This window comes from Leptopilina heterotoma, unplaced genomic scaffold (assembly GCF_015476425.1).
Source record: "Leptopilina heterotoma isolate Lh14 unplaced genomic scaffold, ASM1547642v1 Lhet_550, whole genome shotgun sequence".
Taxonomy (NCBI): Eukaryota; Metazoa; Arthropoda; class Insecta; order Hymenoptera; family Figitidae; genus Leptopilina; species Leptopilina heterotoma.
Window position 1 is genome coordinate 90,630 of NW_025111120.1, and position 26,862 is coordinate 117,491.

The 26,862-nt window shown below is 30.5% G+C and overlaps 1 protein-coding gene across 1 annotated transcript in view; it reads right to left on the reverse strand.

The window, feature by feature from the left end:
• Window positions 1-13,457: 13,457 nt before the first annotated feature.
• LOC122508725 (sodium-dependent dopamine transporter-like) overlaps window positions 13,458-26,862 on the reverse strand; it is a 346,409-nt gene continuing 333,004 nt past the window's right edge. Inside the window, exon 8 of the mRNA XM_043622242.1 lies at window positions 13,458-14,244. Coding sequence (XP_043478177.1) covers window positions 14,035-14,244 — 210 coding nt within the window. The 3' untranslated portion in view covers window positions 13,458-14,034. The remainder of the gene's footprint in view (window positions 14,245-26,862) is intronic.

Consider the following 26,862-nt stretch of genomic DNA (forward strand, 5'->3'; position numbering starts at 1 on the left):
CGACGTGCAAAATAGCTACTTTTTTTATTTTATTTTTAAAATTTTGTTTGTTTTTTTATTTAAAAATTTTTCTTTGCATATTTTAATATTTTTTTAAATAAATAATATAAAATTTTAATTCTGATTTCTAAATCTGAATCAACGCTAATTATGACACTTATATAATTATGACATTTTTTATACAACGGTAAAAAGAGACTAACACAACACGTGGTTTGATTGAAAACAAGTGACGCACATATATATGCCACATTGAATGCACAATTTTTGTGTCCTTTTGTTTCACTTTGCATGATAGTGGCTATATTTTTTGAGGCAAAATAAAAAAAATGTAAATAGATTTAAAAAAAGTGGCTTTTTTGCACGTCGACCTCCTTGTGGTAAGAGCAACGATAAACCTAATATTGTTCTGATGTTAAATTCGTAATCAGCATCCTCAAAAACCCCGGAATGACCATTTTCAAGCAAATACAATTACTTTTTAAAAAATATGTCCGCCATATTGGATCCGCTATTTTGAATTTTAAAAAAGTAACATCAGATTCGTAATCAGCGACCCCAGAAACCCCCAAGTAACCATTTTGAATCAAATCTATTAACTTTTGAAAAACATTACCCGAAAATTTTTTTCGGCCTTTTGCATTTTGGAAAAATGGCCATTTTCATATCCGCCATCTTGAATTAAATAAAAACTAATTATGGATTTTTATAGCTGAGAGTTCGAGGACGCGATATTTTGTGCTTTGGAGACCATATTCTTTAGTTTTCCATGTCAAAATAATAATTGAAAAACTTTTTTTCATAAATGATACATTTTGCGTCCTGGTGGGCGTTAATAAGTTAAGGAAGAAAATCTACCTCATGGCAGTCCTGGCAATCCAAATTTTTTTTTGTGTGCCCGTATTATCTTTTGAATCGCACAGTGGTTTGAAATTGAAAAGTAGGGTTCAAAATAACTTAGAGTCTACAAATCTTAACCGATTTTAGATTTTCTTTTTTCTAAATAATCTTGATTAAATTTTTAAAAGATCGCTTGAGCCCGATTTTTGATTTTTAATTTGCATTATTATTTAAATTTGTATAAACAATTGAAGAAAACGCACTTTTTTACATATTTATTATTATCTCAAAAATATAGGTATTTTTTTAACGCTAAGTATTTTAACTTATACCTATAGTTCTCTGGATTGTAAAATGGTGTTGTAGACCCATTTTTTAATTGTTATAAACAAATTATGTAAACAAATAGACATTTTAGACGATGGCTTTTAAAAAGCTTAATGAAACTCGTTACTCGGGGGTTTTTGGGGTCGCTGATTACGAATATGACGTCACTTTTTTAAAATTCAAAATAGCGGATCCAATATGGCGAACGAGTTTTCCAAAAATCATCGAATTCACTTGAAACTTGTCACTCAGGGGTTTTTGGTGTCGCTGATTACGAATATGAACTTTATTTTCAAAAATTCAAAATGGCGGATCCAATATGGCGGACAAATTTTTTTAAAATTGTTTGATTCATGAAAAATAACAAAAAAATTTTAATTAATTTAAATTTAAGTAATTAAATAATTGTTTAATACATTATTTTAATTTATTTACTAGTTTATTATTTAAAAATTAAATTAAGTCCTTCGTTTTTTGTTATTTTTTAATTAATAAATTATTTAATATAACTTAATAAAATTATTGATGAAAGTTTTATTTTATTTAAGTAATTGAAACATTCGCCAATATTAACTATTAGTTTTATTGTTATTATTGTTATTATTATTATTTAATAAATTAATAATATGAATAATAATAATAATACTAAATAATTGATGGATGGAGATATTCAATTCTTACTTATTTTTCGTAATAAATTATTTTTAAAAATTCGCGCGGTTTACATTATAATTTCTTTTGCTACCGTTAGGTGTCGATGTTTTAGTTTCAAGAATCTCTCCTAATAATGTCATGCGTTGAGGAATATATAAGTACGAGAAACCGTACATCTAGAAACTGTACAAAATTTATGTCCTTTTTGAAGGTAAGTGCTGTACTCTTTATCTGAGGATTCTCATTAAAATTAGTTTCTTTCAAAATTAAATGAGATCAGTCTTGATAAAGAAGCTATCAAATTGTTAGATCTTTCTATTAATAAATAATTATTTCTAACACAAAAAAAGTAATCAGCTTTTAATCAGCCCTATTCAGGGCTACAAAAATTGCATTGTCTTTAATGAGATTTTTCAGTTATTTGATTGACTGTTCCCGACATTTTCAATTTTGAACATCTGATTTTAGATTCTTAATCAGCAACCCTGAAATCACCCAAATAACGAGTTTCAGGCGAATCTCAGGGATTTTTAGAAAAATCGTCCGCCGTATTGGATCCGCCATTTTGAATTTTGAAAAAGTGACGTCATATTCGTAATCAGCGACCCCAAAAACCCCCGAGTAACGAGTTTCATTAAGTTTTTTGAAAGTCATCGTCTAAAATGTCTATTTGTTAATATAATTTGTTTATAACAATTAATAAATGGACCTACAACACCATTTTACAATCCAGAGAACTATAGGTATAAGTTAAAATACTTAGCGTTAAAAAAATACCCATATTTTCGAGATAATAATAAATATGTTAAAAAGTTCGTTTTTTCCAATTGTTTATACAAATTTAAATAATTATGCAAATTGAAAATCAAAAATCGGGCTCGAGCGATCTCTTAGCAATTCAATCAAGATTATTTAGAAAAAAGAAAATCTAAAATCGGTTAAGATTTTTAGACTCTAAGTTATTTTGAACCCTACTTTTCAATTTCAAACCACTGTGAATCGTGACTTAATATTTTCTCAGACAAAACTTATATAAATAATTATAATAATCTATATAATTAATGGTTTCTGTTTCGATTAGTTCGGTCAAGTGATAGAAAAACTTTAAATAAATTCATTGTACATTAGAAGAATTATTTTATTGAAGTAGTATTCTTACTTCTTTGTCAAAAGATTCACATCGAGATTCATTGATAGTCATGATATAAGCCGAGGTATAAGCTTAGGGGCCGTCCCATAAACCACGAAGACAATTTTTCACGTGATGCATTCAAGCGAGAAAATCAAGACTTATACAAATTCAATAATGTGTATTGCACTTAAAGAGATAGAAGTCAACTTTTTCTTGATTGATTAGTCAAGAAAATCAATAATCAACAAAAATTCAACATAATTCTTGATTATGGTTTTAAAGGCTAAATTTATTTGTTTCGTAGAATTTATAGGTTGGAGTGTGCACAGTGGGACAGAACTTTTGAGAAAAGTAAAGTAGAATTTAAAATTTCAAGATGTCGGACCAATATGGCGTTAAATCTAATGTAAAATTTAAAAATTTTGGGCAATATTCTTCACATTGCCGAAAAGTCAATGAATTCGACTGAAATTTGTTATTCGAGGGTTTTTGGGGTCGCTGATTACGAATATGAAATTAATTTTTAAAAATTCATATTCGTAATCTGCGACCCAAAAAACCCCCGAGTTACAAGATTTAAGCCAATATAATGAAATTTGAAGTTTCTTGTCTGCCATATTAAATCCGTCATTTTAAATTTTTGAAAATGAAGTTATATTCGTAATCAGCGACCCCAAAAACCCCGGAGTAACAAGTTTCAAGTAAATTTGATCAAGTTAAAAAATAAGTCCGCCATATTGAATCCATCATTTTAAATTTTTAAAAATGAATTTCTTATTCGTAATCAGCGACCCTAAAAACCCCAGTAGGGCAAGTTTCAAGTGAATTGGATGAATTTTCATAAAACTCGTCCGCCATATTGAATCTGCCATTTTGAATTTTTGAAAATAAAGTTGATACTCGTAATCAGCGACCCCAAAAACCCCTGAGTAACAAGTTTCAAGTGAATTTGATCAATTAAAAAAATAAGTCCGCCGTATTGAATTTTTAAAAATGAATTTCATATTCGTAATCAGCGACCCAAAAAACCCCCGAGTGACAAGTTTCAAGTGAATTCGATGAATTTTTGTAAAACTCGTACGCCATATTGGATCCGCCATTTTGAATTTTTGAAAATAAAGTTCATATTCGTAATCAGCGACACCAAAAACCCCCGAATAACAAATTTCAGTCGAATCCATTGACTTTTCGGCAATGTGAAGAATATTGCCCAAAATTTTTAAATTTTACTTTAGTTTTGACGCCATATTGGTCCGACATCTTGAAATTTTAAATTCTAATAAAATTTTTTTGGAAATTTTTTCAACCCCTGCACATTTTTTAAAAATTGTAGAAAAAATTTGAAACTTATATAGGTGTGATCATTCAAGTCTCATCTTTAATTTAAGACCAAAAGAGTTCAAAAATCTTATTCGGTTCGTGAGATATCATTAGAAACGTCCCAGTATGTTTTTTGACAAATGCAGTGAATTAATCGATTTTGAACGGTTTTTGGCTGAAAATGCTGTGCCGTTTATAATGATATCTCGCTAACTGATTAAGATTTTTGAACTCCATTGGTCTTAAATTAAAGATGAGATTTTAATGATCACACTTACATAAGTTTCAAATTTTTTCTACAATTTTTAAAAAATGTGCAGGGGTTGAAAAAATTTCCAAAAACATTTTATTTTTTTAATTTTTTTGTCAAATTTGTTGATTGCTGCAATCTTTGTATAAATTATTAAAATTTTTAGTTATATATCATTAATTGTAGAATTTAATAATCTTTCGAATGGTATATTTGTTAATTTTTTGACATTTGTATTTACAAAAAAATCCTGATTTAATGATTGGTATGTTTTTGGGCCGTGCGCTTGCAGCCGTACCGATAATTCCCGACGGTAGTGTATATCTTTTTGCCTTTATGAATTTTTCATTAATTTTATTTTGATAGCCCATTGAATTTCACACATACCAAATTATTATCAAAGTGTACAAACTATAAAAATAATTAATTTCAAAGCAAACTAGACTTGCCCTTTTCTACAAATTGTACTCTTAAAAACTAAAAGATGCATACTAACAGTTTCGTCATGGTACTCAATCTATCTATGGAAATATTCGCAGGCTATAGGGGAGACCGAGGTGAGTTGAAACGATTTTTACATTATCCAGTATAACTCAGCCAAAAATGTCCTATTTTTATAAGATTTGTATTTTTGGATAGGTAGTTTTGTGTAGTATGTGAATCAAAAATTAAAAATGTAAAAAGTTGTAAGGGTTGACGAAAAAATTGCAAAATCCAAAATAGTTCCCAGTGTTACAACTCACCTAGTACCAAGGTGAGTTGTAACACATGTCGACGTTAGTTGTAACAGTTGCAAATTTTGTGATTTTAATGAAAAAAATTAATTTTTAATGCTGAGTTTAGTCAGTAAAGTAAATTTAATTAGTTAGTTAAGACATCTTATTAATAGAAACGAATAAAACACTCGTTTTAATACTTTAATTTATTTTTGGAATAAGGTTATCACATAATTCACTTTCTTTAACACTAATTATATATTTTAAACCAATCTTTGGTATTTAATTACGATCTATAATAACAATTCGAGCTTTATAATAGCTAAAAATAATATTATATAATATATTTTATAGAAATTTAAGAATAATAAATTTTTTTCTGTGAATTTTTAAATAATTAAGGAGAAAATTAGAGTAAGAAAATTTATAAGATCAATATAAATCAAATTAAACCAAAAACTAAATTAAAAATGAGCAACAATTTCAGTAATAACAAAAAAACCTATAGAAAGAACTTATTTTGACTTTTGTATATGAAAGAGCAACTCGAAAAATGTTTTTAATAATATTTTTTTTTCTTTTGGAAAATATGAAAGTGATTTACACGAAAATTTGTAAAATTCTAAATACTTTTAAAGCCATAATATAAAACAATATACTTTAGCAAAAATCAAATCAGTCTCTATTCGATCAAGCACAAATTTGCGTAAACCTAGGTGAGTTGAAACAGCCTGTTACAACTTTCCTAGGTGCAAAAAACTGCATCGGTTCGAATAATTATTTTTTATTTTAAATTTCGAGACTGACACAAAAAACCATTTCATGAAACTAGGATATCCAACAGTTATTGAGGTAAATATAAGAATAACAAAAATATAATATGTGCGAATAATAAAGTAACAAAATTTCGGACGAAAACTTACTTTTAGCAATTTTTTTGCACACATATTAAATACATCTCAAAAACTTTTCTCAGGTTGTCAAGTAAACTTGCATCAAATAGTGAATCAAAAATGTAATAAATTCACGCTTTTCAAAATTTTTAAAAGGTCATAGTTTTTGAGAAATCGGCTTTGTTACAACTCACCTCGGTCGCCCCTACTCAGAATTGGTCAATTTTATGTGGGTAGGTATATCTCACACACCTGTGTGAGATCACATTATGATCACATTATCTCATTATGATTATAAAACTAGTCCTTAAAAAGACCACAACCGATCTAAAAAATTAGTCCTCAATTTAATACTAAAACTAGTCCTCAAAGAAATCCTCAATATGAGCCTGAAACTAGTCTTAAAACAATTCCTCAATTAGACCAAAACGTAAGTCCTCAAAAGAGTCTTCAATCTAATCATAAAACTAGACCTACAACAAGTTCTTAATCTGATCCTAAAACTAGTCCTGGAATAAGTTTTAAATATCATCCTAAAACTAGTCTTAAATCAAGTCCTCAATCTGATCCAAAAACTAGTTTTAGGATCATATCTAGGACATAATTCAGGACTTGCTTCTGGATCAGATTTAGGACTTGTTTGAGGACTAATTTTAGGATCATATCTAGGACATAATGCACACAGAAAAAAAAGTCTTGAATAAAGTCTACAAACGAGCTAATTTTAAGATGTAACAAAAAGTAGTCATCCTAGACTTTAAATTAGTTTGTAAAAAGAGTCTTAAAAAAAGTCGGTACTCAGGCTTGAATGAAGTCGCTATGTAGTCTTAAAAATAGCCGATAGTCAAAAAGTGGACTTAAAAGTAGTTTTCTTTTAAACTTGAATTTACTCTGCAAGTCAAAATAGTGACTAAAATAAAGCTTTCTTAAATACTTAAAAGTAGTAAATAATACAATTCAAATTTATTTTTCTATTGCATTTAAAATTATAGGTATTAACTATATTTTCTAAATAAAAAACGTTTAGAAGAAGATATGCATCATAATTCTTGTCAGAGTTTTACACATAAAGAAAATCTGGTTAATTTGATTGCTTTTTGACTATTTTTATTGCAGTTTCAGGAGATGCTGGTAACAGATTGTAATAGAAGCATTAGTAAGATGATTTCCGAGTGATTTCCGAATGATTTCCGTAAAAAGAAATCAAGTCCCCAAAGATTTCCGGAAAGTTTCTGGATGATTTCCGAATGATTTCTGTAAAAAAAAATATTTCCGGAAAGTTTCCGGAAGATTTTCGGATGATTTCCGTTAAAAAAAATTAATTTCTTGAATGTTTCCAGATGATTTCCATGTGGAAACCCTTCCACATGGGTCTGAATCTTTTGGTCAAATTTTTTTACAATGTTTAGCAAAAACATTGCATTTGAGTTGATCTTTCCAACAATATACGAGAAATCGCGAAATTCGTTCTACAGGGGAAGTTATGAAGAAAAGTCAAAACTATGCCCAACTCTAACAACACTACCCTAGTTTTTAAAAATATTTTAATGCAATTTTTTGAAAATAGGATTGAATTTCTTTATAGAATTTTTGTATAATTTAAATAAACTAATTATTTAATGAATTTCAATTAAAAAATTTTAATATGAATGTTTTCTCCAAAATGTTAAAAATAATTCTAAAAAAATATTATTTTCGTATGTATTTGGATTTTTGGAAATATGTAATGTAGTTATGAATACTGAAAATATTGCATTTTAAAAAATTAAATGCTAGTTTTAATTAATTTGAAAGAATTGTTTATAAGTCGGAAAAAGTATCAATTTTCTTACTTTCCCTGAAAAAAAATTTTTTATTGACATTTCTCTGACTTTAGTGACAAAAATTTGGTTTCCCTGACTATAGTGTTAATATAACAATATAATAGTTATAAAAAAATAAAGTGTTTCATTAAATTGTAGTGTTTATTTATTATTTTAATCATTAATCATTTTTGTAATTTCTTGCTTTGAAATATGTTTTTTTAAATGTACAATGTCTACGTGAACAAGTGTAGAGGGGGATGTGTTTGCCAAATGTCTACGATTGTCCACAACCGGTGGAGGAGGAGGGGGTCAAAAATTGATGAAAAAATTTCCATTTGGTTTATGGAACAACGATAAAATTTATACCCCTCACTCATACCTCGTTCTCCCTCTTTCACTCCTTTATCTATCTGTACGTGAGAAAAGAAAAATAATTAGTCAATAAGATAATAAGACGCCCTTTTCGTATTTTGGCTTGAAAGTGAAATTCCCCACTTTTTCTTCCCCTACCAATTCATGTTCCTCTCACTCTACCTGACACGGAAAATAAAGAATACATTATGCTCTTCTGTAAACCAAAGAAATAGGCGTTACTATCTTACCTGGTTGTCTCTTTCCTTCCTACACAAACTAAAAGGAGAGATAATACCTTCCTCTCTTTCTCTTTATCATGCTTTCTCTCTAACACTATGACGGCCAGAATTAATATAAAGATTAATATAGTTAATTACTTATTAAATACTTAAAATTTTTAGAATAAATAAATAAATATTAATTATAAACAATTAGTTTTTCATTGTAACGATAGCGTTTAAAATCTAATGTGAGAAATTATATTTCGTACAGACAGTATATCTATATATACTACAGCACGTTTAGCCTGCTAGTCGCGAAGAGAGTAGCCACCGCGCACATACCGCGCGTCGCGGCAACGTCACGCTTCCCACCGCGAAACTTACCTGGATAACGACCAGACTTCTATATACTTTGCTCGCACGGACAATTTCCTCAGTTCGCCGTCGAACTGACTCGGGGCTTGCTCCGAGGAAGATCGACGACAACTCTCTCCTTCTTTTCTCTCTTTCCTTTCTACCTGGTGCAAGCACGAGGTATCTCAGGTACAACTGGGGCTGCTAGCTTGCACTAATTCTTTCTCTCTACCTGGAGCGAGCAGGCGGTATCTCAGGTACAACTGGGGCTGCTAGTGTGCACCACTTCCTAGAGGGAGCTGTACTCGAGACTCAGGTACAACTGTGCAGTAGTAATACCCCTTGATACTTCGTTGCTCCATTCTCACACCTTTCTCGCTCTTTCTCGCCATTGTGAACCAACCCTGTGGTGAAGAGGTACAACTCGACGTCCACAGAGTTGATGCACTAGGTAGATTCTTCAACCCAAGGTACATCTTGGGGGAAGATGAAGCTTGAACAGGGATTTAATTATTTCGGTATATTTTCCTATTGGATAAGAGGGTCAGCGAGCGTACTGGCTCTTAACCGACACGATTTCTCCCTAGCTTTATTTTGTGAAATCGTCCCCACTAGAGTGCACAACCTATGTAATCGTTCAATATGAAAATCGGGAAGTAAATTCATGACTAACTTCGGGAATAATTAAATCTAGTAAAGCGTAGCTCGTTAGTAAAATATAATAACGTAACGTATGTAGAACTCGGTAAATACGTAATAAGTGAGACGTTCAATAGTGAAACGGTAAACTAATATGAGTCACTATTCTCGGATAATAAATTAGCGAACGATATTTTATTACTAGTATTTCTACGATCTATTTTGTTAATCTAAATTTATTTTGTTTAAGATATTTTGTTATTCTTTTATTTGTTACTAAAATATACTTTCTTACGAAGGTTTAATTAATGCCTTATTAATGACTACACCTTACTCTAAATCATAGTATAATTCGGTCCTAAACTTAAATACTGTTTTGATAAAGATTTAAAGACTAATTTGCTAAAATTAACTAAACTAAGTACCCGGACTCCATCCGGCGAGCTATTCTTTTGGCAATTAAAATCACAATCATTACATCATATTTAATAAACATATATTTAAAAATAATATTTAATAAACAAATAGTAATTTTTCACTAATAATATAATTTTAGTGGCGCCATCTATTGATGCAACCTTGAAATAACTCGGTAAAACAAAATGACTGATAGCAACACCCGCGACATTTAAAAAATCAGAGTGATAACAAAATTAAAAAATTAGTGGCGCCATCTGTTAGTTTAACCTTGAACCCTCTCGGTAGAACAGAGCACCCCCATTTAACCCACCTTAAACTATAAAAATTTAAATATCCCGCCAAGAGGGTTTGAATTCGCTGGTGGCGCACAGTGGGGCCAAATGTACTTTTTGTGTCAAAATCAGTCTAGAGGTCACAATTTTTATTCAAATTAAGCAATTTTTTTAAAAAAATCTTCGTTACTGAATTCTCTATCGATTCCTCCAGGCCGATTTTTTAATTTTTGTTTATTTATATTTATTTGTTTATAACAAAGTATGAAAAAATCAATATTGGATGTAAAATGCAATTTTAAATTCTTTTTTATTACGAGCTTTAACTAAGAAAAAAATATAAAAACTGAAAAACATAAAAAAAATTTCGAGCCACTCAAATTTTTTAAAATAACAAAAATAATTTGTTTAAACAATTTTTAAATTAGATATAAGGAAGTTATTTTCATAGTTACACTACCGTCTGAAATTATCGGCACGGCTGCACACGCACGGCCCAAAAACATACCAATCTTTAAATCACGATTTTTTTGTAAATACAAATGTCAGAAAATTAACAAATATACCATTCGAAAGACTATTAAATTATACGATTAATGGTACATAACTAAACATTTTAATAATTTATACAAAGATTGCAGCAATTGACAAATTTCACAAAAAAATTTTTAAAATACAATTTTTTTGGAAATTTTTTCAACCCCTGCACATTTTTAAAAATTTCAGAAAAAATTTGAAACTTATATAGGTGTGATCATTCAAGTCTCATCTTTAATTTAAGACAAAAAGAATTCAAAAATCTTATTCGGTTCGTGAGATATCATTATAAACGTCCGAGCATGTTTTTTGACAAATGCATTGAATTAGTCGATTTTGAACGGTTTTTGGATGAAAATGCTCGTCCGTTAACCGATTAAGATTTTTGAATTCTTTTGGTCTTAAATTAAAGGATTAGACTTGAATGATCACACCTATATAAGTTTCAAATTTTTTCTGCAATTTTTAAAAAATGTGCAGGGGTTGAAAAAATTTCCAAAAAATTGTATTTTTAAAATTTTGTTGTCAAATTTGTCAATTGCTGCAATCTTTGTATAAATTATTAAACTTTTCAGTTATGTACCATTAATCGTAGAATTTAATAATCTTTCGAATGGTATATTTGTTAATTTCCTGACATTTGTATTTACAAAAGAATCGTGATTTAAAGATTGGTATGTTTTTGGGCCGTGCGCGTGCAGCCGTACCGTACGATAATTCCCGACGTTAGTGTACATATTCTTACAATTTCTTAATATAAATGTTTTAGAAATCAAGATAAAATGTAAATTAGTATCTTGATTCTATTACAAGTTAAAAATATTAATAATTTGTTTAAATAATTATAAAAATTATCATTTGCAAGCCACACTTTTGAGTTTAGTTCATTTAAATAGAAAAATTTTTAGGAATAAAAAAAAATCGAAATTTTAATTTTTTTAAAATAAAATTTAACAAAAAACATAATTAATTTGTTTAAACAATTGTTAAATACTTACACAATAACTTTTATTTTTGAATTTAATTATTTTATGCGTAAAATGTTGAGAAATGTGAAAAAAAATTTTCTTGGTTAATGTTGAAAAAAATTTACAATTAACAATAAAAAATTGCTTAAACATTTTAAAAATTTATTAAATTAATACTAAATGTTTAAATGTTAATTACTTATTAAATTTCGGGTAAAAAACTCGAAGAAATATACTACAAATTGAATTTTTTCAATCATGTTCTTTTTCCCAAATTTAATTAATAAGCGTATTGTTTATTTAATAAAAGTGTAATTATATAAAAAATTTTACTTCAGGAATACTAAAACATGATTTCTAATGTACTTAAAAAATTTTTTAATGTTAAAAACTTTATTTTATAGCAACATATCGATTTAGATATGTCACCCTCTAGACTGATTTTGACACAAAAAGTACATTTGGCCCCACTGTGTGGCGCCATTTATTGGTTTAACTTCGAACTAACTCGGCCGGTAAAACAGTTTCCTATCTGATCAACCGGATTTGAATTCGCGATAGATAAGCTTGGTGGCCAAAAGACTAAATTGCCATTTCGCTAAATTAAAATTTTACACAGTAAGAGGTTAGGTTCGAAACACTCAGTCAGTAAAACAGTTTTGCTGTGCGTGGTTTAGCAAAATGGCAATTTAGCCTTTTGGCCACTAAGCATAACTGTCCTACTGGCTGCTTATATAATCTGTAATACCGACTGAGGGTAACATAGCCGAGATCAAATAATTAAACAATAAATTGTTTTTAACTTTTTTACAATTTTGTCATCTTCCTTAGACCCAAATACGTAAGTATTCCAAATCTGAATTAATTCTATTGAGATTTGTCCAAGACATGTCGATTTATGTTTTAAAACTAAATTAATGGAATAAATTTTTTGGTTTTTGTATTTTCCTATCTTCAATATTGGTCCCACAAAAAAAAGTCAGTGAGAAAAAAGTTGTGCATTTATATTCCCAACAAGATGGTGTTTTTAAAAAATAAAAATTTTGTCTTCATTTTTGGCATTTTTTGATAGCCTGACCGGATTCAGGCGGATCAGCCGAGCGAAGCGTCGGTTCTTTGATTGGAGCCCTCAATTGTTTTGGAATACATTTTGAAGAAAATGAACTGTAAATAAAAGCTGTGCTTACAATTTGAAAATTTAAATTTTCACAAGTGAAAATCGACCAGTTCTGTAGATTTGACCATATGCACTAATTTTAATGTCTTTTATTTCCTTTTTATGAAAATGTATTTAAGTGTTAGCAATATTTATGTCAAAATGGAATTCAAATGATTACAAATTTTATGGTATTAAACATGATAAAATTGTTTTCAACTTTAATCATCCTGTCAGGATGAAAATGCGAACGAAATTAAACATAATATAAATGTGTGCAGTTGAATTATTATCTCTAATGGAATAAAGCATGGAACTTCAAAAATGACATTAGCTTGGCATTGAAATATCCAGAATTGAGGGATATTTGTAAATATTTTAATTTCTTTCAATCAACCTCTTCTTACAGGGCAAAATCATCTAACATTTCACTAAGGATTATTTAGAAAAAGCCCAAACTTTTTAAAAGTTATATTTAAAGCTGTCACTGCTAAAATTAAACTTATGGAAAACATCGACTCCTATTATTGTTTTATTAGCTAAAAAAGTATTACAGCCTTCAATATACATATATTATGCATAAAATTTAATTTCGGTTCTTTTACACAAATGCCGTTTTTATTGTTTTTAAGTATAACATTCAAACACTTAAACTTATTACAAACTTTAAAACAAATATCGTATTTATCTAATTGAAATAATTTTAAAAAGCATTTCGTAGCGTTTGTATAATGTACATGTAAGAATAATACAGCTATTTGTAGCAACGATTATTGTTCTTATTAACCACACATCTCAATTGAGTTTAAGTTTAACAACTTTTCAAGGTATAAGTATATTACACGTTATAAATTTTTACTAACGCTATTAAAAAATGTCTTTTTTATGAGATGGTTCTACATCGTCTATTTTCGTTTTGAAATATAACCATGCAAAAATGTTACAATTGCATATAACTAGATAGAAACACAGGCCTCCTCTGGTGTCTTTGTAGCCCTATAATTCATATTTTTTGTTGGGCTTTATTTCTTCAAATATAAACATGAACTAGCAATATAAAATATTAAGATGTGTGAAAAAAATATAACTATTATCTTTGAAGAAACATTAAATCTATTTGTTTCAACACAGATACATATGAAAGCGAATTTCACCCCAAACGATGATCATTGAATCCTATACTTGCTCAGGTGGTGGACCTTCATCCATGTTTTCAGAAGATGAAATCATTATTTCTAATTGTTCTTTGGTGTTTGCATCATTGATAATATCATCCTCAAGACCATCAGTATTTAGGAAACTGTATCTCATAGCACCATTAAGAACCACTGGCGAAGAAGTGTTTTGTTGGATGCCTCTTAATGGAGTAGTAAGTGTTTTCAATCTCTGAAAGTTTTATTATACTACATTTTAATATTGTTTGTGGAAGAGAAAAGAGACATGATTATCACAATTAAATTTTTGTCATATTTGAATAAAAAAATTTTCTTGCTATTAATTACACAAGTCAACATGAAATTTGCGCCTGACATTTAAGATATTTTTTATGATAGATTTATCGACAGATACAAAGAAAAAAATTATATTATATCAAAAAGTTTGTTTTTGAAAATAGGAGAACGTTTTTACCATATTTTTGAAAATTTATGATTGTCTGAATAAAATGGTCAGTCAAAAATCTGTAAAGTACGTAATAAAAGATTTTTGATTTACAGATTTTTGATTGACCATTTCATGAGTATTGCATGAGTGCAAAATAAATATATTTTTTAAATTTTATTAAAAAATGGTGACTGTGCAGCATTTTATTGGAAAGCATCTCGTTTCAGGATTCCATGACCAGACAACTGACGTCCTTAATTTTTTTATCTGGAAAAAACGAAAATGTTGTAATTTTCTATACATCAACAGCTATCGACACACGTAGGATTTTTTTATATTGCTTACCTTTATTTTTATCAACAATTTTGTGCATTTTTTTCTTTAAAATTGTCACTTTTTTGTTCAATCACGCATCATTTTGCAAAAAATCAAAATATCGAAAAAATCATAAGTGTGTCGATAGCTGTTGATGTATAAAAAATGACAACATTTTGGTTTTTTTCCAAATCAAAAATACTACTTTTGCCCCAACACGTCACAGTTCCGAGATAAATTAAAATTTCTCCAAAAACTAGACATTTTTACCATTATTTGCGAACGTTTATAAAGAGAGAAAAAGACAAATTTTTCTGATAATTTTCTTTACATCTGTTGAAAATTTCATGTTTGTTATGAGAATTGACACCTGTACACGGAAAGAAATCTGTTGCTATTATTGCTTGCAGAATCTTTACAAATTTTATTAGTCACTGCTGAATAGAATTTTAGCTTGAGGTTATAATAATTTATATACGAAATCATCTATTTAATGTAATGGAGAGTTCGATGGAATAAAAACATAAATCAGCTGCTAATTTTGCACGAAATCTTTATAATAAATATAAAGAGAACGTGCTATAAAAGTATTAGATTCTTCTTATAAGAATCGCTCGAACTCCGATTGATTTTCAGGCGGACTTTATACAACACAATCTTACTTGCGTGTACGCACATATAACTCACACACACATATATTTCTCTGGATGGTTTCGAGGAACGGAACGCGTACAAAGCGGTGACGTTTGCAATAACATAACCTAACAATTTTCACATGTTGCTTATATATTCAAACACGAATAAAAATGCAATAATTTTTAAATAATATACTTACTATTAAATAAATATTATCTTTTTATAACAGCAACAAGTATTAAATACTACATATAATATATAATGTTTTACAGGACAGAGAAATATCAAATATAGAGAGAGAGAAATATATGTGTGTGTGAGTTATATGTGCGTATACACAGGTAAGATTGTGTTGTATAAAGTCCGCCTGAAAATCAGTCGGAGTTCGAGCGATTCTTATAAGAAGAAACTAATACTTTTATAGCACGTTCTCTTTGTATTTATAATAAAGATTTCGTGCAAAATTAGCTACTGTCTCTTATGCCTATTGCATTGAAAGTATTTTTACATTAAGTATATGAATCCATGCTAAAAATATAAGAGAAACGTTAAGCAATTTAAGTAATGTGCTCTTTCGAGTAATATTAGCAGCAGATTTCTCTCCGTGTAAATGTGTATAAAATCTAGAAATTACTAAATAAATTAATGGAAAAAATCGTTAAGTAGATGGTTACTTCAATTTATATAAAGTTACTATATGTAATTAAATATACTTGAGATTTTTGTATTTATGAACAAAATGTTTAACTTCAAATAGAACTGAAAGTAATATCAGATCTCGTAGTATTCAAAATCTCTGAAGTAAGTCATTAATATATTGAATATATTTTACTTATTAATTGCACTATTTGTAACATTAAATACATATTTAAAGAACAATGAAGGGTTAATTTTTACAAATAAACATAAAATTTCTGACAAATATGAAGAAAATTATGAAAATAACTTGTATCCCTATAGAAATTTGAAAATTTTTTTTTTATTTTTGATCTATTTTTTGGAGAAATTTTAATTTATCTTAAAACTGTGACGTGTTAGGGCAAAAGTAGACCCAGATTTGGATTCAGCGTGTCAAAATACGTATAGAACACATGGTGCGATCAATGTATATTTTCCCGAAAAAAATTTTATGGTCCTGTGTAATCAACTATTATTACCTAAAATATAAACAAAATCTAACTAAATGGATAAAAGTTATTCGTTTTAAAAAAAAATGTGCTTTAATGTTTAATGCCCGGCAAATTCCACAATTTTGAAAATTTTTAAAAATATTTTTTTCCTAAAATCTTTTGTCATAAAACACTACCTTTATACCAAGTTTCACAAAAATTGAAAGACCCATGACCAACTTTGATTTTTTTGAGAAAATTTGACCCAGCTCAGGATTTTTCAGAAACTGTTCCGTAATTCTTCAGATGAGACTTTATGAGAATGTCACAGGGTAACTCAACAGAAAGTGTTAAAATACTTTGGATTATTTCCTAAATAGTTTATTACTTATTGAAAAAGAAAAGTTTGAATTAATGCTGAAATGGTCGCGATATCCTGGGTTACAAAACGAAGTTTTTCATAGTTTTTTAGAAACTATTTCTTTCCGTGTAGGTGTGCACCCAATTCTTTAGTTGTTTGCCCCTCGTCGTAAACATTTTTTCAGCAAAAAGTTATAAATTTTTAGGTACTTTTTTCGGGTAAATGAATTTCTTTGAAGATAGCAAGTAAGACAATACATAAAACCTACAAATATCGCGTCCGCTGACATCAAATTTTAAAAATTCTAAATGAAGAATCCAATATGGCGGACGAATTTTTTTTAATTTGACAAAATATGTTTCAAACTCCCTACTCAGGAGACTTTGGGGTCGCTGTTTACGAATCTGACATAAATTTCAAAAATATAAAATGGCAGATCCAATATGGTGAACTAAAATTTAAAAAGTAATTGGATTTTGTTGAAATTTATTACTTGGGAGTTTTTGGGGTCGCTGATTACGAATCTGACATCAAATTTCAGAAATTCAAAATGGCGGATTTAATATGGTGGACAAAAATTTAAAAAGTTATTGAATTTTGTTGAAATTTGTTACCTACTCATGAGTTTTTAGGGTCGCTGATTACAAATCTGACATCAAATTTTTATAACACTTTATTGTAACTAAATAATTCAATTTTCTTATTAACCCTTTAACGCCCAGTGGTACATACGCTGTACCACAAATGCATTAAAGTCATCATAACTTTGAAACTAATACATATTACTAAAAATTTTAAATTCTTAGCTCTAGTAAAACTCTTCCAGCAGATAATTAAAAAAAACAAAAGTAAAAAAATAATAATAAATAATTAAAATAATAATAAATAAAAAAAGTGTCAAGATACATTTTCTCCTATGACGGACGAAAAAATTTTAAAAAATTAATCAGATTCGTTTAAAACTTGTTACTCGGGGGTTTTTGGGGTCGCTGATTACGAATATGAAGTTAAAATTGCAAAATTCAAAATGGCGGATCCAATATGGCGGACGAAAAAATAAAAATTAATGGGATTTATATGAAACTTGTCACTTGGGGGTTTTTGGGGTCGCTGATTACGAATATGAAGTTAAAATTGCAAAATTCAAAATGGCGGATCCAATATGGCGGACGAAAAAATAAAAATTAATGGGATTTATATGAAACTTGTCACTCGGGGGTTTTTGGGGTCGCTGATTACGAATATGAAGTTAAAATTGCAAAATTCAAAATGGCGGATCCAATATGGCGGACGAAAAAATAAAAATTAATGGGATTTATATGAAACTTGTCACTCGGGGTTTTCGGGGTCGCTGATTACGAATATGAAGTTAAAATTGCAAAATTCAAAATGGCGGATCCAATATGGAGGACAAAAAAAATAAAAAATAATAAGAGATATATGAAACTTGTCACTCGGGGGTTTTTGGGGTCGCTGATTACGAATATGAAGTCAAAATTGCAAAATTCAAAATGGCGGATACAATATGAAAAACAAAAAAATAACAAATTAATGGGATTTACATTAAATTTGATGCTTTGGGTTTTTGGGGTTTCTGAGGTTAAAATGTTAAGAATCATAATGGTGGATTTAATAGGGCGAATTATGTTTAATAAATGTAAGAAATTTAATCCATTTGTGAAAGGAAACCTGGAACGCTTGACTCGAACGAAAAAGAACAAATGATAATCAGCTGGCCAATCAATAAAAACAATTGACAACCCTGGAGCGCATGACTTGAATGAAAAAGAATAAATGATAGTCAGCTGGTAACAATATTCAAGTAAATCCTATTTAATTTTTAATTCTTGTCCGCCATTTTGGATCCGCCATTTTGAATTTTGCAATTTTGACTTCATATTCGCAATCAGCGACCCAAAAAACCCCCGAGTGACAAGTTTCATATAAATCCCATTATTTTTTATTTTTTTGTCCGCCATATTGGATCCGCCATTTTAAATTTTGCAATTTTGACTTCATATTCGTAATCAGCGACCCCAAAAACCCCCGAGTGACAAGTTTAATATAAATCCCATTATTTTTTATTTTTTCGTCCGCCATATTGGATCCGCCATTTTGAATTTTGCAATTTTGACTTCAGATTCGTAATCAGCGACCCCAAAAACCATTATATACCAAGTGTGGTTGAAATCGAATCGGTGGAAATAATTCGGGCTTTAAAGGGTTAAACTAATCCTTTAGAAAAAAGGCATGAGTGAGAAATCTCGAATTTCAATCGAAATAATCGATTGTACTCTCGCAGTTATAGCAATGAAAATGAAATATAGAAGGGCACAAATCCAAATGAAATATAGTACCATAAAAACTCACACATAGTTAGAAGATGGAGCTACAGTCGCTCTTTTCAATATCATTACATATGAAGTGTCAATTTTTATTTTAATTAACTTAACTTTAGAAAAATTAAATAAAAATTTAGGTAATTTTAAATGAGTCACAATAAACAATTTAAAATTAAATAAAAGGAACATTTGCCATAGAAAAAAAGAAGAAAGCAAAGAAGTCGACCGCGAAGCGGTCGACGAAGAGCTAGTTATGTAAAATAAACAAAAACTTGTATAATTTTTAAAAATAAATTGCACTTAAATTTAATCCAAATTAATTTGACACTAGCCCATTTCGTCACCATTTTTGCAAAACCTTAATTTACTTGAAGCCAACTGTGAATTGTTATGATCAAAAAAGCTAACGGTACATATAGGTTATATATTTTCTGGACTTCGGAAAAGTTAATGCAGTGACAAAAAATGACCTATATCCGGTTCCGTTAATGGCTGAAATCTTAGATATGCTCAGAGCCGCGAAATACATTTCTAAAGTCGATTTAAAGTGGGCGTATAATCAAATCCCGTTGAGTGAAGAGTCCAAGGAAAAAACGGCTTTTGTGGTTCCTGGTTTCGGAATGTTCCAATATAAGCGAATGCCGTTTGGACTTTGTAATGCTCCCGCAACGTTCCAACGGTTAATGGACAAAATTATTACGCCTGACCTTAAACCGAAGGTCTTCTGTTATCTCGATGATATTATTATACTGCCGTCCAGTTTAAAAAAGGCACTATCTACATATTTTATGAAAAATGAGTTCTTTATATCGTTGGATTCGTAATGAAAAGACGAATATAATAGTCGTATTCGTAATTGAAAATTTTAATTAGATTAGAAGATAATTAGCGGTTAATTATACTATCTACAGAGATTTTCGAGAAATATTTTTTAAAGTGTCACTATCTGCAGGAGGAGGTCTCCTTCTATCTACCACCTATCTACAAAATTTTTAGGATTTTCAACCCACTTGACCCCTGAAATCCTGATTCACGAGCACTATGTACATAGGTTAGTCAGTAAACTGATCTCAAAAGTCACAAAAGTAGAGGACTATGTACATAGTGACGTTTTTCGTACATATTTTTCTGTTTATCTGTCACCGACTGGTGACACTGATTCTGTGTTAATTAAACTTGATGAAATAATCGTGAATTTGATAACCAGATTTCCGGATTTGCCTTTTTATATAGGTGGGGATTTTAATGCGAGAATTGCAAATTTAAATCAAGTAACAAGTGAAATAATTCCCGAAAATTTAACAATTAATAGCGAAAGAACAAATCTTGATTGTAAACTAGACACTAGAGGCAAAAAACTCACCTCGGTCATGGAAAGTAATGGATATGTAGTTTTAAATGGGAGAACAATGAATGATTCACCCGCTAACTTCACATTTGTAAATAATATAGGCAAATCAACGATTGATTTAGTCTGGTGTAATTTAGTGAGTTTACAAACGGTAATTGATTTTGAGGTAATTGTTTTTCCCACAGGCTCCGATCACTTTTCCGTAAAAATTAAACTGAAAAAAAAATTCACAAATAACACAGCCCCACAAAAAAAAAGTGTCTTGCGCGGCAGACCAGACTAGTCATTTCCTATGTATTTTGACGCGCTGAACACGAATCCGAAGTCCGTTTTGCTCCATCACGTCAGGATTTTTTTCTAACCTCAAAAAATCTGTCTTATTTTGAGAGGTAGGCTATTTTTTCTTAAATTAATGGATTTACTTCAAACTTGGTAACTAGGGGTTTTTTGGGTCGCTGATGACAAATTTGAAGTTAGATATTCAATATGGCGGCTCCAATATGGCGCACGAATTTTTTAAAAGTTAATGGATTTACTTCAAACTTGGTAACTAGGGGTTTTTTGGGTCGCTGATGACAAATTTGAAGTTAGATTTTCAAAATGGCGGATCCAATATGGCGGACGAATTTTTTAAAAATTGATAGATTTGCTTCAAACTTGGTATCTAGGGGTTTTTTGGGTCGCTGATTACGAATTTGAAGTTAGATTTTCAAAACTCGAAATGGAAATTCTTATATACATAAGTAAGGTATTCACGTCCTTTTATGGTAGCGCACTCTTTTGTCCTCAAAGGATCTGTGTAATGGTTTTCGTTTAAAATTGGTGCCTCCAGGTACAATATCCTTTTTCAGCATCCAACAGTAGTCGGACATCATATTTACATCCCATCTTCCTTGATAACGACGTTCAAATTCTTTAAAATCTTGATGGAATCGTTCTCCTTGTTCTTCACTGTAATCTCCAAAATTTTCAGGGAATCGATCCCGATGCGAGTCTAAGTAATGCATCTTTATGCTCATTAAGCATCCTAACTTACCAAAATTTTTAATCATATCACTAACTATTTGCTCCCAATTTTCACTCTTGTGATTACCCAGAAAATTTTCGACAACTGCTTTGAAACTAAGCCATGCGGCTTTCTCCTTTTTATTCATCTTGGTGATAAATTGCTCATCTTTTAAAAATTTGCGAATTTGTGGTCCGTCAAAAACCCTTTCTTTTAGTTTCGCATCAGATTTTTCTGGAAACTTTTGTTCCAGGTATTTAAAACAGTTTCCTTCTTTAACTAAGGCTTTGACAAATTGTTTCATAGGATTCCTCCTAGTTTCGTGTGTAAGGATGGAATTATCACCTTTGAAGGGTCGATTAGGAGATTTTCTATTATATTTTTTGAACCTGGTTCGAAAGAATTTCTTTTTGGCCATTGTTTTTTAATGTAGTGATTTGCTCGATCTCTACTGTCCCACAAACACAGGAAACATGGTGTTTTTGTAAAACCTGATTGTTGTCCAAGTAGTATGCTTAAAATCTTAAAATCTCCACAAATTTGCCAGTTGTGTTCTCGGTATCTAATTTTATCCAAAACTAGTTTCATATATTCATAGTTTTCTTTCATTTCCGTTGAATGCGCTATTGTCTCGATAAAAGCTAGCTGTTGTGCCTTTTGATAACAAGTTTTTCTTCTTCAACACTGATGCTAGGTGTTCTGCACAATCCTTCGGCAATTTTAAATCTCTAATGAGATTGCTAAGTTCTTCTTGGTTAAACGTTTGTCGAATCTTTATCTCCTGTTCATCATACGGAAGGTAATAGTCGTCCTCATCATCGGTTCTCATGTCTTTATTTTCAAAATCTAGAACATCTTCAGTTGAAGTGTCAATTTCCAAGGTTTTGGGAGAAGAAGGTGGATTGCATGAAATTTCTGGTTTTTGTACAGTGGGGACATTAGCATACAATATGTTCTTTTTATTTTTGTTATTATATCCTTGCACATTGGTGTTGCAAAAATAACAATCTTTTTGATTTAATGGTTTTTCCCACAAAGTTGGCTTTATAAACTTTAGTTTATCCTCTTTTTTATGATTCCAACGAGTTAACATTGTGTAACAGGAACTGCAAATTTTGTGTGGAACAAAATTTTTATCCTGATTGGTTATCTCAAGATCAAAATAATCTTTATAGATCTGTTTGATATTTTCATTTATTGATTTACGATTTTTGGGGACATCGAATTGTCCACATATGTCACAAAATGCATCTGCATTGCTGTCGCATAAGTGTTCCGACGTTGTTACTGCAAAATTAAGTTTTGAAGCCTTTGGAGTTTTATTATTGTTTTGATTTTGAGAAGCCATGATTTATGTGAAAACATGCACGTTAGGGATCCTGGCCCGATCGCAGGTGAGTCCGCCGTCCTAGGGGTGATAACCCTCATACCTCCCCAGGCCTAAGTATGAGAGCTTTCCGACTTTGCCGAGGACAAAGTCAACTCGTCGTCGGACACACTACGGCATCATCCTCACACCGTAACGTCCCCCTGCAGGGCAGCGCGCCTACGCTGGCTTCGTTACTTCGATAAACAGGAAGCGAATCATTTTACACATCCCCTTTCGGGGCAGTTTTCATCGCCTACTACATTTATCGAAGCAGCAGGATTAGTTTTGTGCATTTGCCGAATTGATCTCTATGATGCAATGAGACCCAACTGTCAGTTCTTGAGAGTAGTTCATTACAAAACAAAAAATTACAGTTCCCGCTACACAACACTCTACCAAAAAATCTTTCGGAGCAGCCACACGGAAAAAATTTCTGTGCACTGTTTATCTCTATATGTGCACCAATGGTCCTTAATTACAGTACAAATCTTACACTTTGAAAAGGGATCATATACGGCCCTTTTTAGAGACAGCAAACGCACTTCCATCGGACAACCTCTGCATCAACTGCACTGGAAGTGAGACAAGCGGTGCACGGACATTTTTTCCGTGCAGGGGGTTCAAAATGTGAAAGTCTGACTATAAATTCGTAATCAGTGACTTAAAAAACCCCTAGATACCAACTTCGAAGTAAATCCATCAATAGTTAAAAATTTCGTCCCCCATATTGGAGCCAACATTTTAAATTTTGAAAATCTAACTTCAAATTCGTAATCAGCGACCCAAAAAACCCCTAGATACCAAGTTTGAAGTAAATCCATTAATTTAAGAAAAAATAGCCTACCTCTCAAAATCCGACAGATTTTTTGAGGTTAGAAAAAAATCCTGACGTGATGGAGCAAAACGGACTTCGGATTCGTGTTCAGCGCGTCAAAATACATAGGAAATAACTAGTCTGGTCTGCCGCGCACGACACTTTTTTTGTGGGGTTGTGTAATTGATTTAAATAAAAATAGTTCATTTTTTAAGTGGAAAAAAGAGACAGATTTGGATTATAAACATGCGATGAGTACGTCTTTAGGAAATTATGAGAATATTGTAGATCCGGATATAATGTCGAATAATTTAGTTAAAAAAAATTCTGACAATGCGAAAAATCTAGAAATGAAGGTTACATTGAATTTTAAGAAACATTCTTCGAAACCCTGGTTTGATAGCTATTGTGTAAGATCAAAAAAATGCGTTAAAGATCTGTTAATGAAATGTAAAAAAATAACTTTGTCTCAGCGGATTTGGTGTCGGAGTACATTACTAAAAAAAAGAATATATAAATCTACAAAAAAATAAAAAAGCCGGGTACAAAAACCTATTCATTGAACAACTATGTCATGCAAGAGACTTCTCCACCTTTTGGAAGATTATTAATAAATTTAGGTATAAACCACAGTCTCATTTCTTACGAATTTTTTAAATATTTACCTGAAGAGGGGATTAATTACCTCACAATTTTATTTAATGTAATAATGGATAGAGAAAAAATCCCAGTCTCATTGTCGCAATCATCACTGAGAATGTTATATAAAAAAGGAGTTAAATCTGACCCGGCAAATTATCGTCCTATCGCATTAATGAATTGTATTTGTAAAATTTTTATGCAAATTTTGACTGAGAGATTGGGGACGTGGCTGGAAAGCAAGAACCTCTTCCCTGAATGGCAGGCGGGTTTTAGGAAAAAGAGGAGTTGTATAGATAATATTTTTGTTCTTAATTATATTATACAAGCCCGCCTAAGCCGTGAAGGGGGGAAATTATTCGCTCCATTTGTCGATTTCCGTAGTGCCTTTCCTTCAGTTAGTCAGGGTTTATTGTGGGCTAAGCTCTATAAGTTAGGAGTGGGGAGCAAAATGATTAATCTATTGATAAGTTTATATGAGAAAGCGAATGTCGCGGTAAGGAACTCTTCGGGTATTTCGAAACAAATAATGGTCACGAAAGGAGTTTTGCAGGGGGAGGTAATGAGCCCCCTACTTTTCGCGTCTTTCATAGCCGACCTTGAGGATTTTTTTAAGGGAAAAAGGGATCAAAGGCGTCGCTCTGAACCCTTGCATAGAAATTTTACTATTGGCTTACGCAGACGACATTGTGATCCTTGCTAATACCCCTGTAGAAATGAAAAAAATTTGAGAACTCTAGAAAAATATTGCGCAGCTAATAAATTAGAAGTCAATATAAAAAAAACTCAAATAATTGTTTTTAGAAAGGGAGGTCACGGTCACAATCATAAATTTGAACCTTTTATGTACGGAAAGGACCAAAGGGTGGAAATTCTTTCAAAGTATGAGTACTTGGGAGTATTATTTTTAAACTCCGCGACATTCGCTTCTGCCACCGACTCCGCTGTTTCTAAGGCTAAGATAGCTGTTGGCGCATCACTCTCACTGATAAGCAGGTTGAATCCAGATGCCTGGGAACCAATAAATAAAATATTTAATAGCCTTGTTGTAAATCTTTTATCGTATGGAATAACAATTTATGAACTCAGGTATCTGGATGAAATAGAAAAAATACAGACATCTTTTTACAAAAAAGTTTTGAGCTTGCCGAAGAATACACTAGGATATTCGTTAAGATACGAACTGGGCTTAGCAAAATTATCTTCCACTGTATTCAGATTACTGTTAAATTTAATAGAAAAAATATTGTTGATGGGCGATCATAGATTTCCAAAAATGTGTTTTGAACGTATAAAAACTTTGTCTACTAATAAAAACGCCCAAAACAAATTTAATTAGTGCAAGCAAATAGCTCATTTTTTGAATGTATTGGTGAGATGGGTGAATGGAATAATATCAGCTTAAGAACTCTTCAGGCTAAGAAATATATCTGGATAAAAAAATATGAAAATTATTTATTGATTGAAGATATGGATAGAGTGCATGCTTCAGGATCGTTATTACTGCTCCCATACTTAGAATTAAATATAGAAACCAAGAAATATTTTGGACAAAAGATACCTTTAAAATATATTAAATTAGTTTGTCAAATTCGACTTTTGAACATTTTTTACCCAAGACTAGTAATTAACAAAAAATTATACAAATTGAATGCAAAAGGTCTGTGTGAAGGGTGTGGATTGGAAACTACTGATTTATATTACCATACTTTCATTAAATATAACCTTCATTATGAGCTTAGACAAAAACACTTTTGTTATTCCGTCGACGAATCTGTTATACTAAATGTTTTCATGAATGCGTTGGATTCCTCGAATGTGGATACCCTGATGAATATTTATGTGTTCATTAAGCATGTAATGCAAAAAATTGATAATTTTAATAGATTTTAAGAAAGCGACAACCTCTTTGTATTGGCTGTTAGGCCATTTAACAAATAAAATTTATAATAAAGGAGACGTCCTATCTACAAAATTTTCAGGATTTTTAACCCACTTGACCCCTGAAATCCTGATTCACGAGCACTATATACATAGGTTAATCAGTAAACTGATCTCAAAAGTCACAAAAGTAGAAAACTATGTACATAGTGACGTTTTTCGTACATATTTTTCTCGAACTTTGGTTAACTTTCTGCCGGAGAGAGCACTATCTAGAAGTTTTATTATGAAAATAAAATAAAAATAATTTACAAATAAAGCTTTTACTTTTGTATTAACACATATATTTAATGCAAATTAAAAAACAATTTTAATTATTTTTTTTGTAAAGTTAATATTTAATTTAATAAAAATTTAATGCAGAACAAAATAATCAAATCAAATAAAGTTATAATGGTAAATAAAATTTATGTATTGAGGGGCTGATAGTAAAAATGGTTTAAAATAATAACGGGAGCAAAAGTGGAATAAGTGTCTTAGAAGAAAGAACAGATTAAAATGATTGTGTAATTTCTTGAT